Genomic DNA, 25735 nt, shown 5'->3' on the forward strand with positions numbered 1-25735 from the left:
CATTATACTCTAGTTTTTATACTCTAGTTATTATACTCTATTACTCTACTTCTTCTAATTTTGGCTTTTCCCATTACTCTATCTAACTCTATCCTCAACATCCTCCACTCTCACCAATTAACTTCATGTCCTCATTTAACACATCCACATATCTCCTCTTTAGTCTTCCTCTTAACCTCTTACCTGGCAGCTCCATCTCCAGCATCCTTCTACCAATATAACCATCTCTCTCCTCTGTACATGTCCAAACCATCTCAATCTAGCCTCTCTGACCTTATCCACCAAAACAGCCAACCCGAGCTGACCCTCTGATCTGCTGTTCCTAATCCTGTCCATCCTCGTATCTCCTACAGAGAGCCTCTCATCTCTGCTACCTCCATCTCTGCCTCATGGCTTTTTCTCACTGATGAAGTCTGTAACCCATACAGCATAGCTGCTCTCACCGCTGTCTTGTACACCTTTCCTTTGATTCTTGCTGACGCTCCTCTGTCACACAACACTCTGACTTCATCTGTCAACCTGTCCATCAACATAACAAACAAGAAGGGACTCAAAGCTGATCCTTGATGTAATCCCACTCCACCTTGAACTCCTCTATCTGACCTACAGCACATCTCACTGCTGTCATACTCCTCTCTTAAATCCTGAACTACTCTGACGTACTTTTCTACCACTCCTGACGTCCTCAGACAGTATCCTAGCTCCTCGCTCTGCACCCTGTCATACCATCACTGTACTTTCTGAATTGAACTAAACAAAGGTTAATTAACATCACTCTACTTAAGACATAAATAAAGGAATATGTTGTTAGTCTAATATTTTAGGCATTAAAATCTAATATTAAAATCCAATATTAAATTTCTAAACAAAAAACGATTTCATTGTTTATATTATTTTTTAAACAAGTTTCTACTAGAAATACTATATTGAATGGCATAGAGCAAGTGTGATAGTTCATTTATTATTAACGTCAACCATTTAAACTGATTTTTGTTAAAATTGTGTCATCTATTGAGAGCTATACTATAACAATAGTAATACATTTAGACATGTGAAACATGCATGAAAAATAGTGCAGCGGCAAAGTGTCTATTGCAACACACCAGTGTTGTTAGTTTGATGCTCAACTCGAGTGTGAGCTCAGAGTATGATTTTATTCAGGGCTTTGAAAATCATGTCGTCAAATAACGCTGGATGAACTAAAAGTAATTGTGTTAATGTTACTCAGTTCAATCAAGTGGAACCAATGTACTCATTTGAATTAAGTAAATGCAATGAGTTTTTTTTTTTCAGTTAATAGTTGTACAAGGATGAAAAATTGAAGGAAAAACTGGCGCTGTGGGAGCATTTTGTTGGCATGCGTTGAGTCTGTTTGTCCCCTTAGAGAAAAAAAGACAATATAAAATCAATAAAAGTTCTTCTGACTAATCTCCTTTATCCTGGGAGTGACCAATGTCTCCATCCAAAGAACACGAGGGATCAGAAAAAATGATTATGAAAATAATATACTATAGTCTTCTACAGACCCTAAAGGCCAAGACTTCTGGAATAATGTGCTTTGGACAGATGAGTGTAAAATTTTATTATCTGGACACTATTACAGAAGGCATGCTTGGCGTAAACTAAATACAGCATTTAAGCAAAAGAATTATCAACTGTATCAAATATATAATAACTGTATAACATGGAGCTGGAAGTGTTATGGTATGGGGATGCTTTGCTGCATCAGTTCCTGGCCAGCCCATCATCATAGAATCCACTATGAAGTGTAGGAACTGGCTGAAAATTATAACATGGAGAATTATGGAATGGCCAAGTCAAAGCCCAGTTCTAAATCCTATTGAGATCCTGCGCGTTGATCTGAAATGGACTGTTTGTGCAAGAAATCCCCTCAAACATCACACAGCTGAAAGAATTCTGCATTGAAAATTAGGGTAAACTTGCTTCCAGTTGATGTCAGAAAGTGGTAGATGGCTACAAGACACATCGCACTGAGCTTATTTCAGCTAAAGGAGGGACACTAGCTATTAGGACACAGGGTGTCCTAACTTTAAATACTAATTTTTGTTAATTTTGTTTGTTTAATAAGTGTAAACAAAGTATTTTTTGTTGTTTACATGCAATTACATCAATTTTATCTACAGGTACAAAGTAAAACAAGATCAAAATTTGACATGTTGATATTTCATAAAAAATAACTTTTTTCACATGACTGTATGAGATACTTTCAAGATATTGTATAACATGAAGTAAGTAACTAGGAAACTATTGAGCATCAAAATGTTGTTGCTTGATGTCTTGAAATCAGAGAACCTGTCATACAGGACCTCAAAATTGCAAGGCTTCATTACATTCTCTCTGTGCTTCTTACCATCTTCGGGATCCACGATTTCCACGGTTGCTACTGCTGGTGACTCCAGTGCTGCCATGACTGGCTCAGACAAAATGATGCTGAAGGTCTCAGACTGCTCATACATCCCATCAGTAAGAATCTTGAGCCTCCATGTAGCTGTGCTCTGGCCTGGATTAAACTGCACCTGTTTCTGAAAATTTCCCCGAAAGTCCTTCTCCTTCTCAGCACTGCCATCCAAAGTGCCAATGCCTTTAAGAGAAATAAGAGAAGTGGAAGGTGAGGAAAACTTGCCCCATATTTAGCTTTGTTAATCTTGTGCAGAGGGAAAGACTCCAAAGATCTTTCTTCTATTAGTCATAAACATCATGCAGATAAATACATAGTTCCATGTGGAAAAAAGCCCTTTTAATGTAGACAAGAGGACTGCTATTCCTCTAAGTTTCAAATTTATATGCTCTGGTAAGATTGTACATCATTTTCATGACAATAGCCAACAACTTTTGTTTCAACGTGACACAAATTATTTTCCATGTTGAAACAAACGTTGTCAACAGTTGGCTGCTATTGTCACACCGACACACAAGACTTAAGTTGGGTTTCTCATTAGTGGTAACAGGTGTGAGTGATCATTGGGGGACATGGAGCCGTGATGTGCTGGGGATGATGAACATCATTTAAAGTTCATAGTTTTCATATCGCTCGATCTCTTCATTGCAAAACAATGGATGAAACAAATGATTGCACATTACTTTGAAATGCCATCAACTCATCTATGTTATTTCCACTCCTTTATAATGTCATAATGTCAAAATAATGTCAGTGATTTTACTGCATTTTATTTCAAACGGTGCAGATTTGTGCGACACTAAAATGTAGAATGTGTCAGAATGAAATGTAATAACTAACTGACAAGCCCCCTATGAAATTGGCCTTCACAGACACACTCCTAATCGATCTTTGATTCCTGCCATGAAGCACATTGGAAATCTTGGCAACATTCAGATGAAACGGTCTACTCATTTTCTGGCTAATGTTCTCTTGCGAAATAATAAGACAAACGTTTCAGGGACATAATATTAAATGTCACACATAAACACTCTAAATCTCCACGTATTGCAGCACAGATAAATACCTCTGGCTACTTTCTCAAACCCTCATAGAATTCATTTGTGATGAGACAGTTATTATGTGTCATTGCTGTGCAGATGCTGCATAGTTTTGACTAAAATTCAATAAAGATGACCAGGTTATTTGAGGAAAAACTGGGGTTCAGTTCAGCCATTTTTAAAGCACTGCACAGTGAAATGTTATACAATGGTGTATATTGGGGTGCATTCAGTTTTAAACCTTACCTTTTCAAATATTAAAAAAATCACCCTAATGAGGATTGTAGTCTTTTGAGTCTGGCTCCTCTCAAGGTTCCTACCTCTTTTCATCCCTAAGGGCTTACTCATTAGGCAGAAATTACTCCTTTAAAATGTATATATTTTATCATTATATATGTTTATATCCTTAATTTATATATTTCTGTAAAGCTACTTTGTGAAAATATCCATTATTGTGCTATAGAAATAACCTTTTATTGAGTTTAAGTGCCTTTAAAATAACACAATGGTCATACTATTCATTTAGACATCCTTTCTGCAAGGTTATATGATTTAAATGTTTTAAAGTATCTGAAAATCCCATTTATTTTATGTCTAAAGTCTCCTATCTCGCTAAACTCTGACCTACCCCCTGCTATTCAGGTCATCGGTTTTCAATCATGAAAAATAAGGGGAATTTTGGAGATGTCTTAATACATTTCACTTGAAAAAATGGGAATTAGATTTTCCTAATAAGGATTTCTAAAAATCTTTGCAACAATGAAATAATCTGGAATCACTTTTAAAGGATGACAAAATCCGTTTTGATCTCGCTCACTCATAGAAAAACAATTGTTCTCTTCAATCTCTCTCAAAAGGAAGATTTCTGGAAAGGAAGTAGGATAAAGAAAGCAAGTTCTTTATAGTATGCTATTTAATGCCGGCTGCTACTCTTTCTACTCTCTGAAAATGACTAAAAACTAACTTCATTGTTGGAGAGTGGCTACTGGAAAGGGAAACATAAAATGGTTCAGAAGATCATTGGTAAACCTTTTTTGGTTTGCCTTTACCATAATCACTTATCTCATGAATTGGTCTTCAATTTCTGTCCAAATTACACAAGAGCAAGAGGCTGATGTTAGAAACATGTTTAAAGGGTAATGGGAAAATATGAAAACAATCAGTGAAGGGTTTTCATTTAATCTCCATTACCTAGCAAATGGTTTTTTCACAAATCTAATTAGACATAATTTACGAATAGAGTACAATAATAAATAAATAATAAATAAAGCACACACTAAACTCAACATAATTTCTAGACTATTTAGCAAAGAACTGTGAACAACACCACTAAAATGATGCCAGTTAGGTATAGATGTTGTTCTGGAACATTCTGGCTGCAATAGCATGTGAAAGAAACTGAAGGCTGTGTAATGACAGAACACAAGTGTGTACAATGGTGTAACTGCAACTTGCTGAGGACTGACGAGTCTAGAGTGTTCCTCCCATTGGGGCAGTTTGTGGTGAATCTGCCATAAAGTGTTTGATCTGAATCACTTCAAGCACAGGGACCGGCAGCATCCCTTTTTTCAGAGCCTCTCAAGCAGCTGCTTGGAATTAAATTTCTTCCTGATACAGGCTTAATTCAGGCCTGTGGCACAGGAATTATGCAACGTGTCAATGTGATGTTAAAAATTATAGCTCATGACACTTTAGATTGAACAGAACGGGGCATGGAAGCACAGTGGAATTCTTTTCTTCACATACAGTGGGGAACTGAGGAGGTTGGGGTCAGAGTGCAGGGGCATCTACTCTATATTACAGCACCCCTGGAGCAGGGAGGGTTGAGGGCCTTGCTCAAGGGCCCAGCGGTGGCAGCTTGGCTGTGCTGGGCCTTGAACCCCGATCCTCCAATCAACAACCCAGAGCCTTAACCAGTTGAGTCACCACTGCCAACACTAATATATACAATTTTTCCCCCCAAAATACTTATACATGCACGCTAATGAGAGCTAATTGGAAAGAAAAGCCATGTATGGTGATTGCACAGGACACACACAAGATATTATTTAAATCAGAAATAAGAACGTTTTTAACTTTTAACTTGAAATAACGTGTTCTAAGCTAAACAGTCTGATTCACCACCACTGTGGGTAAGAAGCATATTTGCTTAGACCAAAACAGCTGGTCTCAAATCAATTCATAATCCTAAAAGGCACAAATAAATAAGTCTGCTCTAAAATTCGTTTTCTGAGAGGTTTGATAAATAAGCATCATGATCTGAATTCTGCTTACGCTGAAATACAGTCTCCAGGCAGTATGAGAGTCATTTCACATTCAACCTCTACTATGTCCTCTGTGCTCCCTTAACAATAGAAAAATACATGAAACATGATGGAAAGAATCTTCAAAGAGGAAAGCCTTGAGATATAGATAGTGGAAAGAAAGTAAATATAAAGAAGAAGAAAAAAAAGTGAAAGAATAGCTACACTTTCAATTCTATCTTTTGAGCAGCAGGAGGGCTTTTCTGGGCCTGAAGTGGAGAAGTGGTGGAAGTAGAGGAGAGCAAGGCTGCAGGAGAGTGCGGGAAGAGAATACACATATATGCCGGGTAAAGCAGAACGGCTCTAAAGAGTCGCACAAGTGGACCTTGTAGCTACTTAGTTTTTTCAGTATTTTAATCATACACACACACACACACACACACACACACACACACACACACACACACACACACACACACACACACACACACACATACACACACATACAAAGACTCATAAAGCAACCTTCTCTAAGCAACTTTCATCTAACCAGATGAAGAAGGCACAAACACCTCTAGTCCTTTATGTAACAAATTTGTGTAGCTCAAAGGATAAAACATTAATATATGCATACGCTGAAAATGTATGTCGTACTCTGTATGTACTGTATGTGTATGTGACAAATAAAATTTGATTTGATTTGATTTGATATATGTGAGTATAAATACCAGCATTGCCAAGCTGGTACTCCTGGGCATGGCTCTTAACCATCAGCTGCTGAATGAAGAATCAATGTGCTTTTTACACAACAATGATTACATTTCACCATGTACAATCAGAATAACCATCACATTCCAGATTTAATCCCCCTTTACCGTTCTAACAACCTCCACTATGGGAAAGCTTTTCACTAGACTTTTACTGTGAAGTCATTTGAAATGTTTTCAGTGGAGTTGAAGGGTACTGTGCAGACCACTTGAGTTCTTCCACAACCTTTGCAACCCAAATCTTCGTGAACTTCACTTTATGGACAGGAGCATGTTCATGCTGAAACACTTTTAGGTACTTGGTCACAGTGAAGTGAAATTATAATGCCACTGTACAGAAATGCATTCTAGACAATTCTGTGCTACTTACTGTTTTGGCAACAGTTTGGGGAAGATCCGGTGTGAATGTCCACATACTTTTGGCTGTATAGTGTAACAAACCCAAACACTTCCTGGTAGAGTTCCAGATAAACATCTGTTTTTGAGTGGCAGAAAATGGAGGTTGTATATGCTGAATGGCTGACTGAGCTGTTTATTTTATTATAAGCTTATCGATTAAAGCGAGAATGCAAAAAGCTAAATTAGTCTCCGACTCCCTAAAGTGAGAGAGAAAAACATTGTTTACTTTTTTTAAAAACCTCATTAGTCTGAGAACTTTTTCCTTTTCTCTTTCCCTGTTTTTGTTTTATTCATTGTCTTTTCTTATACTCTTTATTGTTAGCTTTTTTTTAATTTCTGTTTTATACAGTCTCTATCTCTCTCACACACACACACACACACACACACACACACACACACACACACACACACACACACACACACACACACACACACACACACACACACACACACACAGTAATTCTGAGTGCATGCAGATACAACAAGCTTTCATCTCAGCCTCTAAGACTGAAGAAAAAAAATCTCATACACTGGATAAAAACCACCATTGATAAGCTGCCGCAATAACAACTCACACCATGAATTCAGTCTCACTTCAGTGCAAAACATTATTCACAGCTAATGACTGAAATCCATGTGCCAGGTTCTAGAGATTGCAGCATCTGCATCACCTTTCATTTGGGCTTATGGTAAAACTCAGGGAAGTGCATTTAATTAAAAGCAACACCTAATAACAAAAAAATGGCTAAAAAATAAACAAGGTGCCTGATGTAATGACTCAGGCTACTTGCTGCAATCCAAGTGAGTAAGTAAAGAACAGAATAAATAGCCAGGTAACAAACATTGGGTTGAGATTAATAGATAAATATATTCTTCTTTACCACAAGTTCTTTCAATTGTTGTTTGTTTTGAGGGTTTCTCCAATTAGTCTTCTCTTTAAAATGTAAAATGCTTCACAGTTGGTTTAAGCGCTGATGAAAATTGGACGAATTTCTCTGTAAATTGGCAGACAAAATGTTTCTGTAGAATTCTGAATTCATTATGCTACTAACATTACTGTATGTGTTTCAGCATCAATAAAAGAGTCTGTTCCAGAAGTATCCTTGCAAGCCCAAACTATGACGCGATGTCCACCGTGCTTGACCAAGGAGATTGAATAATTTGGTTTGTGAGCACATTAACATTTCCGGCATTTGTGGTAAACACCCTTTTCCGAAGTGATGTACAAATGTCTCCATCAACGAATACATCAATACTGGTTTGCTAGAACAGACTAAGGAAATTAGACTAAGGAAACCATCAGACTATAAACTCTGTTGGCAGTAAATATAGTATTTATTTCAATAAACAAACAGGAAAAAATAAGTAAGCACTAGTTTAAGTATTTCAGGAAGACGTAGGTCTTCATTGTAGGTCTTCACCAACTGTCAGTGTTTGAAGACAGTCAGTGACTCAGCTGTTTGAACATCTTGGAGAAGTTTATTTTACCACCTAGGTGCCAAAACAGAGAAGAGTTTTGATGTAGATCTACCTTTTACCCTGAGAGATGTTCAGTCGGTCCAGTCGAACAGTGCTAGAAGATCTGTGGAAGCGTGGGCCTGTGTGAGGAGTGATAAGAGCTTTGAGGTACAATAAGAGGGAGCTGGTCTGTTTTGGGCTTTGTACCTGTATGCAAGCATCAGTGTTTTGAATCTGATGCATGCAGACACCAGAAGCAAGTGGAGGGAGCACAGCACTGGAGTGGTGTTGGAGAACTTATGCATGTTTAAAACAAGAAATGCAGCTGCATTTTGGATTATTTTTGGTGTTTGAATTGAATTCAAAAAGGTCAACCTGTCAGCAGAGAGATGCAGTAGTCCAGTCTCAAACTGACAGGTGACTGAACAAGCAACTGAGTAGTGTGTATGGGTAAAAATGTCTGAATCCTTCTGATGTTGTGTTCCTTTCTTTCTACATACTTTCCATCGTTTTGGTAAAAGTTGATCTTAATTGCACAAACTTTGTGGCTCATCAATGTGTTTCTTTGTGAATTTCAGCCTGGACTTCCTTCTCACTGCTGATGAGTGGTTTGCATCTTGTGCTATGGCCTCTATATTTCTGCTCTCCAAGTCTTTTTCAAATGTTAGGTTGTGATACCTTTAACCCTGTGGCTGTTTAGTCTTTTTCTTTGTATTTCTCTTCACAGCTTTCACATGTTTCTATCATTAACTGTTGTCCCTGTCTATTCTGTTTAATGACTGGTTGTTTCAGGACAATCCATCTTGTTGTATTAACTATGCCCAAAGCTTGTCCAAAGGCTCTGACTGAAGTTTTCAGCTTCAAAACGGCTTGCGGTTCTCTCATAGACAGCTCTCTGCTCTTCATTCTGGTTTATCGTTTTTAGCAAAAAATGCAGTCTTCACTTTTTAAATCAATGGCAAAATAAAGTACAAATAGACTATTAATTGTTTAAACAATCATCCTAACATATAACATATGCCAGTCCCATTTTCCAATATTTTAAAAATAATGGTTGAAATGAGTGCCATTTAATGCTATTTGTGAGGTAATTTATCTAGATGTAAATATCAGCCAGAGATGAAAGCTGAAAGCTGAAGCTGAAATCCTTCTTCATCTTTTGAGATCAAACCAAAATGTCTTCACTGTGTCGCGAAACCTATAGAATTGCCCTTGCCGTTCCAGCACTTCTAGACAGGACAGTATACTGTATCTACAACAGACTCACCAACAAAAGAAGTTTCCCCTAGGTATCCTCTGCGTCTGAGCACAACCTCCATGACTCCGACCTGCTCGTCCACCACGTAGCTCTGTTTCTGTAGAGAGATCCAACACCAGTCCAGACGGAAGTGCTGCTCCTTCAGCTTATTCCCTCCTAAACAGAGACAAACATTCAACGTCTAATCATTATCATCACTTTTTATGTGTTCACATGGTTCAGCTTGATGTGGTCTGCGATATCTTAGTATTGCAAAGTTGTTGCATCATAACTGAGATTACGCTTCACATCTTTAATACAATTAGAAATATTTAGTAAATTTTGGGTTAATAAAAAAACAAACAAACAAACAAAAAAAATGTGATTTCTGCACTGCAATTATCAGGAATGAGAATGATTTCTTGCTTAAAACATTGATATGACTAACATTTATGGGTTTTATTAAACAATGTTTGAATTTGTATTGAAAAATAATCTAAATTCCTAAAGGCCTCAAGATGATTCCACTGCAGGATAACCACAATACAATTATATTACCTATCTTTTTATACCTTATATCATGTTTTTTCCCTGTATTGCACATTTGTTCCCTTAAAAAGACAATGCTATAAACACAAGGTTTAATGTATTTTCTTAGTATGTTTACTTTTACTTAAGTCACATCGGCTCATACTACTATTGTCAGTAGTCAATAATAATCCACTAAAATTGTAATTAAAATGTTTCTCAGTATATTATTTATACAATCATTATTTAAATAATAATGAATAGAAGATTAGTAGAAATCAATTAATGCATGCCCCTGTATTGCTTAAGTGCAGTTATGGATTTGGGAAAAACACACACATATACGCACACACACACACGCACACACGCACTCTTACTTTAATTAAAAAAAATGTTAATAGCACCAAACATTTCAGATGCAAAACAAACTTTGGGCACATTAAGCCTGGTGTTTTCATAATGGATGTAATCATTTTATAATCACATCATAGTGCACTAAATCCAAATGAAACTAATGCAAATCAGATGTAATGTTCATGTAATGTTCCTAGAGATTCCTATCCTAATCAAATTTATAAATAATGTTATTAGACCCAGGCGCCCAGTTGTAAAGGCTTACCCATGATATGATATGAGCACTTTTGTATAACCCTCTCTCTCTCTCTCTCTCTCTCTCTCTCTCTCTCTCTCTCTCTCTCTCTCTCTCTCTCTCTCAATTATGCAAGACTAGAATGATCACAGTCACCACACATTGATTCATGTCATGTACCAAGCAGCCATATGTGGGTCAAGATAAGCTCCTGTCCTGCAGATTCCTCATGCATGTAAAACATTTCTATTTCACTTTAGCCCTCTGTTTCATGCAAGCCTTCAATTTTGCATATAATGATAAGCCACCATGTCTAGCCTGTGCATGATGATTTGCGAAGCTGCCTGGCTGCCGGCTGGGATTTTAACACTCTCAGGCCTTGTCCGAAATATTGTTACAAGCCTCCTCGAGGACATCAAATATCTCCATATGTCCAAATTTCTCGAGCATCACTGAACTCACCAACAAACAACTCCCTTAAGTATAATGTTTATACAAGAGTTTATTCAGAGTTTGCAACTTAAGTTCAAAAGTTCATCCATCTTTATGCAGGGGAAGTTAAGCTTGTACAGAGACAGTTACCCACGTGTGTAAATCAATTTTATATTAGTCTCATTCAGATTATGGAAATTACTCTGAAGCTAACTTAATATAAAGAATAAAGAATCAAAAGCAATAAGTGATGATTAATGTATGAGAAGATGGCAAGCATTGAAAAAAAACATTAATACGAGTCTATTATGTTGCCAGTATATTGCGGCATGAATAGTACTAATTGTAATGATCACATTAATCACAGCACGTTTGGTTTAATTATATTAATGACACGCCCTCATTCCATCCTTAAACTGTCAGACATTTGGCAATGAACGCAACACTTTTCACAGATGATCATTCAGCAAGTTCAGAAGTGTGCATAATCACATGCTCTTGCTCTTACACTGACTTTTGAAAGCTGAATAAAGCCAAGAGTTACGTCTGACATACTGATGTGTGCAATTGCAGCTTTAAATCCTCACTGTGTGATTAACTCAGCTCTGAATACGGCCTTATATATGTTCTGTACTTGCTTCAGGATAAATTGGAACCATTTAAAAACCATTTCAGCATACTAACAGAATATAAGCTCTTAATGACTGTAATTTACATAAGAAATCCCAGCACTGCAAGGCTGCTACTGTAGGACCAATGTGCAAAGCCCTTAACCTTCAACTGCTCAGGTGTTTAAATGTAAGCTGCTCATGATAACTGCATCCGCTAAATACCATAAAAATATTATGAATCTAAAGGCTATATCTTAAACTATAAACTTGAAGTTAATCTTTGTTAGGACTCTTGTTGACATGCTGATTTACTATAATTGAGCAAAGCACCCCGCATCACCTCACTTCTTTGGAGTATTTCTATATAAAGGTGGTACTGTAAACACAGGGCAATGTCAAAGAAATTCAGTTAATTTTGCACCTGCAATGTTATTTACAACCTTAAAGTCACTTTGAGCATGTGCACACATTAAGATACCTAGCAACCGTCTTTTTATATTTTTTAATGGCCTGTTTCTGGCAGTTGAAAACAAAATTATACCATATTATATTTATATCCTGCCTCCGTAAAAATAATTGAAAGGTTTCCTAATAAGATCGCTTATTATCACCATGGTAACGATGGTTTATTAGATATTCACCACATTTGCACCTCTGATGCCAACAGCATTTTTACACAGCCTTTTATAATGTGCATTCATATCTGTTTGCTTGTAATCATTTATTCATATAATATTTTTTTGAGAAAAAATGTGTTCTTTGTCTCATTGCCTTTAGTCAGTGTTTATAGTGATACTGTGATTTCAGTTATCTTTCACGAGTAAAGTTTATTCTTTCCATATTGTTTCCTCCTACTGCTTTTCATGTTATTTAATTAAGGCAATTATTCTTTGTAAATCACATGCAATGCTCCCATCCTTTATTCCATTGCACTGACAAAGGAGTGTTCATTATATCTCTATTTTAATAAATCAGGGCTTAGCGTACTTTGTCATGGTAATATATGGAAAATAAAATATAGATATACCTGTCATGCCAAGTATGTTATTATAGATTACTGTGCTTGCTAGAAAATTTCCACAATATAGTGTATTGTACTGAATTTCATTTTTTTCCCAAAAGTGTTTCCTGTGAACAGAAATGTACTGGTCCAACATTTGAGTCATGCAAATGCCAATGAGCATCTTTTCTAATGTAAAACATGCCCTAGACCAGTTACAGCTAGTTTATTGCTGAACAAAGGCATTGAAGATTGTCACAAGATTATCATTTCATTCTTATGTAAGACATATTTTACATACTTGTGTTTTATACAGTACAATATATTTTCACATTGTTTTATTTATATGTACAGTCCTTCTCAGCAATGTCTACCTGATGCATAACATTTACATACAAATTAATATTCTCAAAGATGCTGATTAAACACACCGTTTTTTTTATGCATCATCACATGTATAGTTTGTAATTTCCACTACTTCCACATCAATTTGTGCACTCTGCTAATGGTCCCCCCTTTTGCATACTGACTTACTGTAGATGAACCGACTGAAGTATCTACCATTCTACGAGTCTATCTGATGTGTAGGTTTAGGGCATACAGAAACGCAAGGTAGCTAATGGAGCTATTTGTAATTGTTAAATATGGAGCAAAAGACTCATTCCTGTCCTCTGTGTGCTGGATTCCGAGCGCTTAATCAGTTCGCAAAATGCAAATTTGGGTTGTGGGGGAATAAGATAAAGACGCGCAAGTGCTGGCTGAACTCTACATCTTAGAAATAATATTCTAAAAAAAGGAAAGACAGCTCTGTTTTATTCACATACTTAAGGGTAATTTAGACTGAAGGCAATTGAGTTTGAGTTCCAAAAAAAAACCATATTAGGATTTCATTTAATTTCATGCATTCAGTTCTTGGCATTTATATGCAGGTGTGTTAATCAACATAGAACATAGCGTATATTGTATCAGACCACCCAAATTTTTAGGCGAGCAAAAGTACTGGGTTACTGAGAGTTTCTTCTTACCCAGGTGTGTACATTTAGTATGTTAGTTTAAACAATAAATAACTCTGAGCGTTTATTCTTGTACTCTTTCAGCTTTTAGTTTCATTTGCATTCATCAGTGCATTTGTTGTTATAAAAGAGAAGCCAAAGTTCGGAGAGCTATCTATGGGGTAAAAAAAGCAAGTCATTTTTGATGCTAAGAAAAGAGGGACAATCAATCAGAGGCACTGCACACACACTGGGCATAGCCGGTACAATCATTTGGAATGTCCTGAAAAAGGCAGAAACCACTGGTGTACTGAGCAACAGACATTGAACTGGTCTGCCAAGAAAAACAGCTGATGACACCACCAAATGATGAATCACCAACAGCCTCCACAGGGCAGGGGTGAAGGTATCACAATCCAACAAAGAAAAACTTTGATAGCAGAAATTATAGAGGATATACCACAAGATGCAAACCACTCATCAGCAGTAAGAAGCTAGGTATGAATTCACAAAGCAGTACAGAGATGAGTCACAAAAGTTCTCAAAGCAAGACCAACCTTCAACAAAGTAATGGACAGGCCATAGCATTAAGAAAGAAAGGATTGGATGAAGGGAGAAACATTAAGTGACATAAAAGCACCAGAAGTCTGAACTATAAAATGCAAGTCAACCTGGAAAGTGTTATAAGGCAACCTTGTGCCACCAAATATCTGTCACCAGACTAAAGTTTCTCTTCATTTGTCATTTATGAGAGTTAATTCCAAATGTTTATGTGGGTTTGTACAGGTTGATATGGAAGGCTTGTGTATGTGTCATGTAGGGAGTCCTATGAGCATCACCCTGAAGAAATGTCATACAGTAAAGCAATTAGAGCACATCCCTGTTCATACAGATTTTACTGAGGGTTTTACTATAAGCTGCTTTTAACAACTGACTAAAAAACATTACCCAAATAAAAATGTATCTAATAATTTTCAGTCAACAGAAAACATCCAACGGACTGTCAAATCAAACACAACCTCTAGAGAAACTCCAAAATGCTTTGTAAAGTACTGTATGTTAATGACATTCTCTGGGAAATGCAAGGAAAAACCAAACTTCATCTATGACTACATGTAAAACTAAATGAGATCATTGTCTTTTCCTTATTAGAGACAGAGACAATGGAGTAGACAGACAGTGAAGATCACTATCTATAATTCCAGGACTGCTGAATGTTTACTGTAATGCTGAAAGACAGAACTGTTAGGATTTAAACATTTTAGGCAGATCAGGATTTTTTTTAGTCTTAAGCTAAATTGAAACGCTCATATTACTATAAATCATACAAATAAAGCATTAGCACCAAATGCCATGCAATTTTAAGCTGTGATTTCAGACATTACATTATTATGCTCTCTCCAGTTAAGAAGGTTCAAAATGAAAATTTTATTGGTCACATACACAATCATACACAGTATGACATGTAGTGAAATGCTTTTTGTGACTGTCCTTGATAATAAACATTTCACTAAGGTTGTCTCAGAGTTCGAAAGCATTAGAAAACACCCATTCACACCAAAACCTCCAAAAGCTCAGTCCTACAAAACCCATATGGAACTCTAATTATTCATAAATCCCTTAACCTGAAGTCATTGCCTGCTTCTAAATGGCACATATGAATGTTTAAAATGCCTATGGCACTAGAAATCACTGATGGTATTTTTCCATGTGCATCAAAGGCCTTAAAGAAAGATTACTTTCTAAAATTTAGATTTCCATATTAAGATTAAACATTAACTAGGATATGAAAGGTAAAAGCAGAATCAAGATGAATAGTGTGGACGTATATAAGATATGTAAACAACAAAAATCTCACTGAATAATTAATTACAATAGTTTGGCACAAGCCTGGAAGCATTCTTGCTACAAGAGCATTAAATCAGCAATATGCATATTTAAAAATCTACTAAAACCCTTTAATACAGGTTTATTCAGTATCTATAAAAAAACAGCCACAGACCTATAAAAGACTCATAATATATCATACTTATATATGCTTTCTTATATAATTCTAAAAACATCTAAACATCTGAAAGTCTGAGAGACAAAATGTGGGTTTTTACCAATTAAAAAAGGATTATCTGGCTTGAACATTATGAACAAATATCCTAGCATATCCTAGCAATGGGAATTTTATTAGAGCGTTAGTGTTATGTGTAAATCTGCACACTTGAGTGCTCTAGAATGTCACTCAAATTTACTTTGGCTGTTAAATTGGTTGTGAAATCAGCTTCAAAATCAAGAATACATTTCCCAGGACAACCCGGCCACACTGCTGTAAAGCAGAAGAAAATCTTGAAAGCCCTCTAATTAGCTTGGTAACTCAACATGGGAAAATACTACAAGTGCTTGTAGTGTCTGAGCTGCAGATTACAGCATGATGTCTGAAGAAGAGCATCTCTCTGAAAGCCCTGTATGACACTAGTAGAATGAATCTGTATAAGCCAATGCCTTTTTGTACTGGTTCAATGCTTTGAAATAAAAAGCTGTGAAACTTTCCATTCAGTTAGGGGCCTTCTGTCAAAAGAAATCCCCTCGGCCCTGCTGAACTGAGACAATCTTTGAACGTTCAGAGAAAGGAACCTCATAACAACCCATGGGTCACGATGGAGTGGTATGTAGCCTCAGCACATACCAAAAGTTAAACCAGTCTTTTTTCCCCTCCCTGTAGGTCTCTCTCGGTAGAAAGACACAGAAATGGAATAATTCACCACAGGCTGGGATTAATGGGGAAGACAAATCTCTCTGTAAAGCTAATAAAAGGAGTCAAAAAAAAAAAGAAAGAAAAGATAACAGCTAAATAACCAATAATGTCCAGTAACTTTTAAGCAGTTTCTATTGTGTCTCTCGAAAATGACTACTTGTAAAATAAAATAAAAATAAGAATAAAACTATAAGAGAATTAGAGACAATTTCACCCCATTCTCACAACCATGAGAAAATCTGTCGACATGAGAAAAATTACAGTGACAGTACAGTACTTTTATAGGAAAATACACAATGTTGAAGCCACCTGGTTTTGTATACCAAAAGTACAGTATGTGTTTATCTAGCAGTTCCCACTTTAAGGTACCCTGTAATATGCAGGGTAATTGTCACCCTGGGCAGGAAAACAGTCTTTTCTCCCACACCTATGCTATAATTATTTACTATCTTGCCTCTGGTCTTAAATATCAAATGCTCTTTTGTAGAGAGGGTCGTTCTAACAAGCTAGCCTGACTGTCTGACTTTGTGACTCAGACAAAAGGCTAATATTGGTCTTGCTAGAGGGAGAAAAGCCACTTTCAATAAAGCCCAATTAGGCTTTCTGATTTGTTTGTTCTCATTTAGAGAGGAAGCAGATAATTCAAACAGTTAAATTATGAGCGCAGAGGTCAATATGAACAGTCTTGTTGTCATCTGTTTGCATGAAAATCTCACGTACGAGAAAGTTAATGACTATTTGGTCTTGAAGAGAAGTGCTTTGCTCAAACAGTGTAGCTAATACAACAAAAGCCTTTACAATTTATGTATGATTAGGTCTAATGTAAATTTAGATGTATTAGATTTACAATTTTGGGTTCTGTGGTTGTGTGAAGATTTAATTATAGGTTTCATTAAAAACCTGAATTAAAAAAAAAGGAAATAAATTTATTTTAAGCATGTAGCAAACATACCATTGTCTTCAACATAGAAGATAAAGCTGTCACTGGTGGCATTGTCCTTATGTTTCAACACGTAGCAGATATTCAGCTCATCAATGTTCGCTGAGAAAACAAACAAAAATTAACAGGTTAGTTACAGAACAAAATTTTCAAAATCAACAAGCAGCAACAACATTTTTAAAGCACTCTACTATTAAAAGAAGCTTAGCATAGTAAATCACTTCAGGTTTAACTTCCTGTCTATTACCATACATAGATAATGAAATCAGTGCATTAAGGGGGTAGTCACACTGTTAAGATGGAAAGACAGTTACGTTGATCCTTCTTTGAAATGATGTACCCTCTTCTAATGACAGACAAGTCCACAAATTTTAAAAGACAGGATTCCAGCACCCATTTCTTTGACATCTGTTTCACTCCATCTCTCAAATTAAGCTAGTGACCTGCATAAGCATGAATAAAATACTGGGGAAGGGAAATACCTGGGATTGCATACCAGCAACATCTCCATGTCCCACCCGATGCCATGCCCCATGGCCTGCATTATTGATACCAGAGCAAGAAGCTTCATAAAATCGTAACGATATGATTTCTTATGCACACTGTCAGCTTCAATTGATATTGTAAGTAATGTGTCTGCTCTCATTGCAATAGTATGGCCTCTTATCATCAAATATTTATTTTTATGTCTCTAAGGCAGTGACAGTGCCATGTTAGGCCAAGTGTAGAGGGCTTTGTAAAAAAAGAAAAGCCACTGTCCCTTCTTCTTTAATGTTTGCTCTGATGTGACTGTTTGCCAAGTCTTTTTCCCAAGAGAAATGCTCCCACAGTAGTGTCACACTATCACAATCATGCTTATAAGTATTTGGTTATTCTTCAGTGGAATAATGGTGCAGTTTTATTCTGAAATTTGTAATGGTTTCACATTCAGTGGATTTATGCCAGCAGTCAATAGTTTGGCCACACTCGATATATACTGTGCGGTCCAAAAATCTCAGTGCACTAGTGGAATGCTTCTGTTTGGCAATCTTTTTCAGCTTAACAAAATTTATTAGAAACAATATTACAAGCAAGTAAAAAAGCGAGTAAAAAGTAGAATTGCAGAAATATTTATGTGAATTAGGAAAGTACTTTGTCAGTCCATTTTTGCACGACAAACAAAAAAGCAAAGTTAATGCACGTGTACAAAGTTATATCTTCATTCAAATCTATTTTTAATAAGTAAAATCATCCCCATTTAGCTTATCGAGAATATGTGAAGCAATAAAAATGGTTAACTACTTAAAATGTGTCTGTATTGATGTTACATGATCATTTTCTGGAAGAACTTAATGTGTAATGCTCCTTGTGGACAGCATATTTCAAACAGTTAAAGGTTTCTCTTTTTTGTCCATTTATTTGATTGATAGCCTAAAAAAAAATACTAAGATCTCCCGTCAATGCTCGACTCTGCATGTAGAGATGTTCTAAGGGAAAGTCTGCGTAATTAATTATTAACATAAGTAAATGCTCCAATTGTCACATCAAGCACTTAAGCCTAAGGCTGACACACAGACACTTCAGTGTGGTTAATGGTTAAAGGTTAATGTTCCATTTTCATTAAGGCATTTGCCTATAAGGGTTTACAAAATAAGCACTAAACTCACAAAAGATCATCAATTAGATGAAAATGTGATGGTACAAACACTGATTTACATAATTTACAAACAAACACTAAATTATATAATTTACACGTCGTTTTTCACAAATATGATGAGACAAATAAATGCAAGCAGGACAATAACATATTGTAAATCTCACTTTACCTTGAGTAAATCTTTTAATGGACTCATTCCCTTTCTGAAGGTTGATCAGGTAGCCATGCTCTGGTTGGGTGGTGATGTGAAAAACCAGGGTCTCTGGGCTGCTGTCTCGGTCTTCTGCCTTTAGCACTTTTCTGGTGATAGGATAGCCTAGGTGGCCCGTTGGCAAGACTTTTAACGTTTGAACACCTTTGTTCACCACAATTTGTGGTATTCCATTGTCTATCGAGGAAATAATGATTTTCATCACTTGAGGCCTGTGAGTTTCAAACACTGTGTCAGGAAATACATAGAAATCAGAGTGTGTTCCATCAGTGACAGTGAAAGAAAAGCTGTCCTGATAGGACTCTGTGCCATCATGTTTGTAACTGATTAAGTTTTCATTCAGGTCTTGCTTTGTGAAGGAGGAAATTGCACGGCTGTTGTTGAAGAGCAGTTTACCATGGATAGGCAACTGAGTGACAGTGAACTTCAGAAATTCCTCTGCTGTATCTTGATCCTCTACAGTCAACTCAAATGGTGTGATAAGTTTAGACTGATCTTCTAATACCTGGAGCTCACGTACTGTCAGCACAGGTTTTTTGTTGTCAACGTCAACTATTGATACACGGAAGGTGCGGAAAACAGGGTTATATCCGTCAGTGACCTCAAACTCAAAACTGTCCATCTTGATTTCATCATCTGAAGTGTGGATGTAGTAGATTTTACTTCCAGCCAGCTGAAGTTGAGTGAAAGACACAATGGGCATTCCAGGAGTGTCCGTGCTTTCTAGATGTCCCCTCACAGGAGCTCTGGTGATAGTGAAGACCAGGTTTTCATCTGGGCTGTTGAGATCACTTGTACTTAGTATATCAGTGGTAAGCAGCACACTTCCTCCTTCTTTCAGAGATACTCCTTTGCTAATAACTTCAGGAAATACCCTGTCGATGTTGCTCACAGTGATGTAGAAATATCTGTCAATTAGTGGATTACTACCATCTGTAACATCAAATTTTATAAGGTCACGAATACCTTCCTGCCCATTGTGGGTATAGAAAACAAGACTCAGGTCCAGTTCCATCTGTGTAAAATTCATCCCAACAGTGATGTTCTTCATAGACCCGTGTTCTGTTTTCCTCTGTAGAGTTCCCTGACTAGGACCATGCCGAATTATAAATGTAAGTGTCCTATCTTCAGAGTCTAAATCAGTTGCCTTCAGAATCTTATTATTTATTTCTTTTGTCTCTCCAATTTCAATTTCCAAACCATCATTAATGGCCAATCTTGGAGTCTCATCATCAACAGCAATAATTATAATCATAACAGTACTTTCTACATTATGTTTTCCATCCGTGAGAATAACATTAAATTTGTCTTCTGTGCTCTCAGAATCATCATGTTCATAAATAATGCTAGAAGCTTCCTTGATTTGCTCTAAGGTAAAGTTAGTAACTGGGAGAGAGCCAGTGATCAGCTGGTCAAGAATAAAACCATGTTTGGGTGGTTGTGAAATGATAAAAGTCAAACTTTCAACTGGAATATCAGCATCAACTCCATTCAGGATGGGCATGTCAATGATGATGTTCATGCCCTCCATCACTACAAACTCTCTCAGAAATATTTCTGGCTTCTCATCATTGGTTGGGATAATTACAATTGGGAAAACAAGTCTTCCTGAGAAGTTAACACCATCAGAGCATCTGAATGTGAATCTATCCTCTACTGGTTCAACTCCTTTATGTATGCTTTGGACATAGCGGATATGGCCATCACTGATATCTCTAATACTAAAAGCACTAATAGCTGTGCCAGACCTGGACTTCTCAGAGCCTGGTGCTGGAGAGATGTTCTCTATATAACCTGAATTTGGCTGGACAACGATAGTACACAAGATTTCTTCAGTGAGTGTGTCTGTGTCCTGAACAATAATGTGGTGGCCTCCAATTACGTTTTTGTCTCCCTCTGTGACGTTAAACATAGGAACCACTGTTACCACGGGGGCCTGGTTATTAACTGGGAGAATAGTAACATGAACGGATACTCCAGTGATTTTATTTCCTCCAAAAGCCCACTCATCAGACATGTCATTGAGGGTTAAGTTAAAATTATCCTGTTTTGAAGAAAGCCCAATCTCACCACTTGTATGTGAATATGTCACCAAACCGTTGATTATATCAGCTTGGGTGAACATGTTGGAAGGTATTCCATTCACCAGGATCTCCCCATATGCAGGGGCATCCTCAACAATAAAAGTCAACCTGAGGTCATCTGTGTCTTCGTCTTTCCCCTGGATTACACTGGATGTGATTTCAGTAGCACCATTTTCCAACACAGACAGGTGAGAGCCAAGAGTACCTTCTGAGAGAGTCAAAGTTGGCATTTCATCATCAATTGGTTTCACTACTATTCTTACTGAAATTGGTACAATATGGACACCATCACTGACCTCTAGTTTAAAAGCATCGTTGGTCGCCTCATCCCCATTGTGGACATAAGAAATTCTGCCCTCTGAAATATCTGATAGTCTAAAAGTATTACCTTTAATTAAATCAGTAAAGCTAAGCTGGACCTGACCATGTTGTGGACTCTGACTTAAAGTAAAGGAAATCTGTTTACTTTCTGTATCAAGGTCAGTAACATCAAGCTCAGCACTTGTTAGTATATGCATACCTCGCTCAAAGACTGTGAAACCAGTGTTAGTAATCTCTGGAGGTTTGTTATTAACAGGTTGCACCAATATGGTGAAAACTCCTTTTACACTGTTACCAGCAGTGTCTTCAACTATGAAATGGAACTGTGCGACATGGGCTGTGATGCCAAGCTCGATGTCGGGCGGACTGTAGGAAATCTTATGATGATTCACTTGTGCTTGAGTGAATTCTCTTACCTCGGTGCCACGGTGCTCTGTTAAAACTACTGAACCAAATCTGACTGGATGACCTTCGTCTGTGTCAGTTGGTGGCTGGGTTACTGTGTATTTCAGATCTCTGTCATCAGAATCCAAATCAGTGTAATGAAGGACATTCTTGTTAAAACTAGTCATTTGATACTCATGGACTGTCATCTGTAAAGATGTGCCAGGAAAAAGTACAGGCGGAACATCATCGATAGGGAGAATCCTAATGAAGAATGTGTTCTCATCTGATTGATTCGGAGGATCAGCATCATCCTGAGCTTTAAAGATAAACCGATCAGTGACTGTTTCAGTGATGTGGGGCCCTGTGTGTTTGTAGAAAAGTTTCCCATCTGTAATGTCTTTCTGTAGCCACTCTGTCACAGTTTTCTCATATAACCCATCTTCTGTATTGAATTTCCATGAGGATGGATCTTTTGGAGCCTCAGATTGCCTTAGCAGTACTTCCCCAATAGTTGAGAGTGGAGGTTCAATAGTGAACTTAATAGTGGAATCTTCCGAGTCAATATCTGCTGCACTAAGCATTAGAGGTGAAATGGGAATCATTTGGTTTTTAAATACCACCAATCCCGTATTGGCATTTATAATGGGGGGTTCATCATCCGTTGGAACAATTGTAATCGGGAACAAAAACTCCACCTCATTCTTGCCATCTGTCATTCTGAAAATGATGTTATCACTGTATGTGTCACTGCCATCATGCTGGTAGACAACAATACCAACTTGCAGATCAGCTGGTGTGAAATAATTTGTGCTGGAGCCAAGAATGGTGAGATCACCATGACGGAGACCATTTACAACAGTTATTCTGACACTATCCAGGTTATCTTCATCACTGATTTCTAAATTGTTCTGAGTGAACAGAGGTCTGGACTGACCCTCATACAGCAACTGCCCTGAGTTTTTAGTCACCACTGGTGCAAGTGTGTTCATGGGCTTAATCACAATCATAAAAGCAAAAGGTTCAGAAACTCCACCATCTGTGTCCAAAACTTCAAACTCAATCTGAAATATTCTCTCTGTGTCCGAGTCTGTAGATGGGGGCTTGTATGCTATCTTCAGATCCTTTATATCTCGCTGATAAAAAGATGTAATTGGTAAATTTCTATCATCGGTACTCACAATATAACCTTCTTCAAAAGAGAAGGGGGTGGTGATGTTAAAGATAAGATCATCAGGATCAGATTCTGTGTCCTCTGCAGCTAACATGTCAGAAGTTAAAGCAGTCATGACAAACTGATCGATTTCCATCATCATCATAGCCACAAAGCTAGGTTTGGGAGGACTGTTTTGCAGTCCTTCTCTTATACGTATCATGATACGAAAAAACTCTTGCGTCAGTAAATTATTTTCTTTGTTTCTTAGCTCCACAACCATTGGAACGTAGTCTCTGTTTGGGGACTCGTGAATAGAAGTATGCTTGTAGCGAATATCTGCTAGGAGAAAAGCATCACAGTCCATCATTTGCTCTAACTTCTTACTGTTATCAGCGAGTTCACCATATCTAGGCAGTGCACTGCTAGCAGCCAAGGATGTGACCTCACATTGCTCAGAGTTTCTATCATATGTAAATTCCAGTATTCTTCTGTCAATTGAATTGCTAATGCCATGGAGTTTATCTACAGTGAGAGGCATATTTTTAGTAACTATCTCCAACTGGGTGAAAAGGACCTGTATCTCCAGCATGAACGGTATGATGACGGTATCAGTTTGGGTGTCGTACCTGAGTTGCAGTCTGACTCTATCTTCAGCAGGGCTCCTGGAGCCCAAATGCGAGTATTTCACATCATTAGGTCCGAATTCACACGGGAACCTTTTGGGAGAAAGATGCCCAGGTCTTTGGGACAGCGGATCATTATCCAACACTATTAAGCTGCACTTGTCTCCAGGCTGCACTTCAATCACCAGATCATTAATGGGATCAATAAAAACAGACCTGCCGAAGGGAACACGTATCCTGTTGTTCGCTACAAGTATCGAGTCCTCTGAGAGCGCTGCTCTGTGCGCGTAAGACAGTCCGTGGCGTCCATAACTACCTGCCACTGAGGGCATGACAATAAACCACAGAAAGAGTTCCAGCATTTTTGCAGCCTGTGACCGCTCACAGGAGATGCGCCTGAATTATTCGAAAAGGACCTCACGCTTCAGCCCAATGACTCCTCTCATAAAATCCACGTTTGGAAAGAAAACGGCTCAGGAAAAGTTTGGAAAAGCCCAAGAGCGCGACATTCTCACGCCACTGGCGCGCGCACTGAGTTTTAACTTGGTTCGACTGAATGTATGAGAAGCGTGAGTAGGCACGACACGCCCATTGACCATATCTATTGGATATGCCTATGTGACTGACAAGGGGGAACAGGGAGGACACGCCCACCAACTTGTTTTTGATCTGTTCGTCTCATTCCCATCCCTGATCCAGCATCACCTTCTTCCTGCTCCTAATACACTTAATCCAACTATCCAGTTGAAGTGGCTGTATTAGAGCAGGTAAACACTATCTGTACTTTCGGAAAAGGGCTGGGAATATTGGTCTAGATTGTTTTTTGTTGTTTCACGTCTTTCTTTAATGTACAGATGCGAATCAAAAAATATCAGTAAAATATATACACATGTATTCATATATATATTTATTGCAGATACACTATTATAAATGTGCCACGTTAAAACAATATGTGTGTGTGTGTGTGTGTGTGTGTGTGTGTGTGTGTGTGTGTGTGTGTGTGTGTGTGTGTGTGTGTGTGTGTGTATGTGTGTGTGTGTTTTGTGTTATATGGTTATATGCTACAGTATATGGTTTGTGTTTAAGCGTGGCACACTATTAAAAATGTGCCACGCTTAAACACAAACCATATACTGTAGCATCTACACACACACACACACACACACACACACACACACACACACACACACACACACACACACACACACACATGTATATATTGTGTATTGTAGATACACTGTTATAAATGTGCCACGTTAATATATATATATATATATATATATATATATATATATATATATATATATATATATAATAATTATTATTATTAATACACACACACACACACACACACACACACACACACACACACATATATATATATATATATATATATATATATATCTATATATATATATATATATATATATATATATATATATATGAATACATGTGTATATATTTCTAGATCATATGCCAAAGTTTAGGAACCCCTGACAATTTCGTTGATTTTCATTTATAAACATTTGTGTGTTTGGATCAGCAATTTCATTTTGATCTATGAAATAACTGCAGCACACAGTAATATTTCAGTAGTGAAATGAGGTGTATTGGATTAACAGAAAATGTGCAATATGCATCAAAATGAAATTAGACAGGTGCATAAATTTGGGCACCCTTGCCATTTTGTTGATTTGAGTACCTGTAACTACGTAGCACTGATTAACTGGAACACACAATTGGTTTGGTGAGTTCATTAAGCCTTGAACTTCATAGACAGGTGCATCCAATCATGAGAGAAGGTATTTAAGGCCAATTGCAAGTTGTTCTCTTTGACTCTCCTTTGAAGAGTGGCAACATGGAGGCCTCAAAACAACTCTCAAATGACCTGAAAACAAAGATTGTTCAACATTATGGTT

General features: G+C 37.3%; 1 protein-coding gene across 1 annotated transcript in view; it reads right to left on the reverse strand.

Moving 5' to 3' along the window:
• The window catches only part of frem2a (FRAS1 related extracellular matrix 2a), a 56849-nt gene extending 32492 nt beyond the window's left edge, over positions 1-24357 (reverse strand). The window contains exons 1-4 of the mRNA XM_047805229.1: positions 19207-24357; positions 17414-17503; positions 9594-9740; positions 2372-2602 (exon numbers count right to left, since the gene is read on the reverse strand). Coding sequence (XP_047661185.1) covers positions 2372-2602; positions 9594-9740; positions 17414-17503; positions 19207-24178 — 5440 coding nt within the window. The 5' untranslated portion in view covers positions 24179-24357. The remainder of the gene's footprint in view (positions 1-2371; positions 2603-9593; positions 9741-17413; positions 17504-19206) is intronic.
• Between the last annotated feature and the right edge of the window lie 1378 nt (positions 24358-25735).

Source organism: Tachysurus fulvidraco, chromosome 20 (genome assembly GCF_022655615.1).
Source record: "Tachysurus fulvidraco isolate hzauxx_2018 chromosome 20, HZAU_PFXX_2.0, whole genome shotgun sequence".
Taxonomy (NCBI): Eukaryota; Metazoa; Chordata; class Actinopteri; order Siluriformes; family Bagridae; genus Tachysurus; species Tachysurus fulvidraco.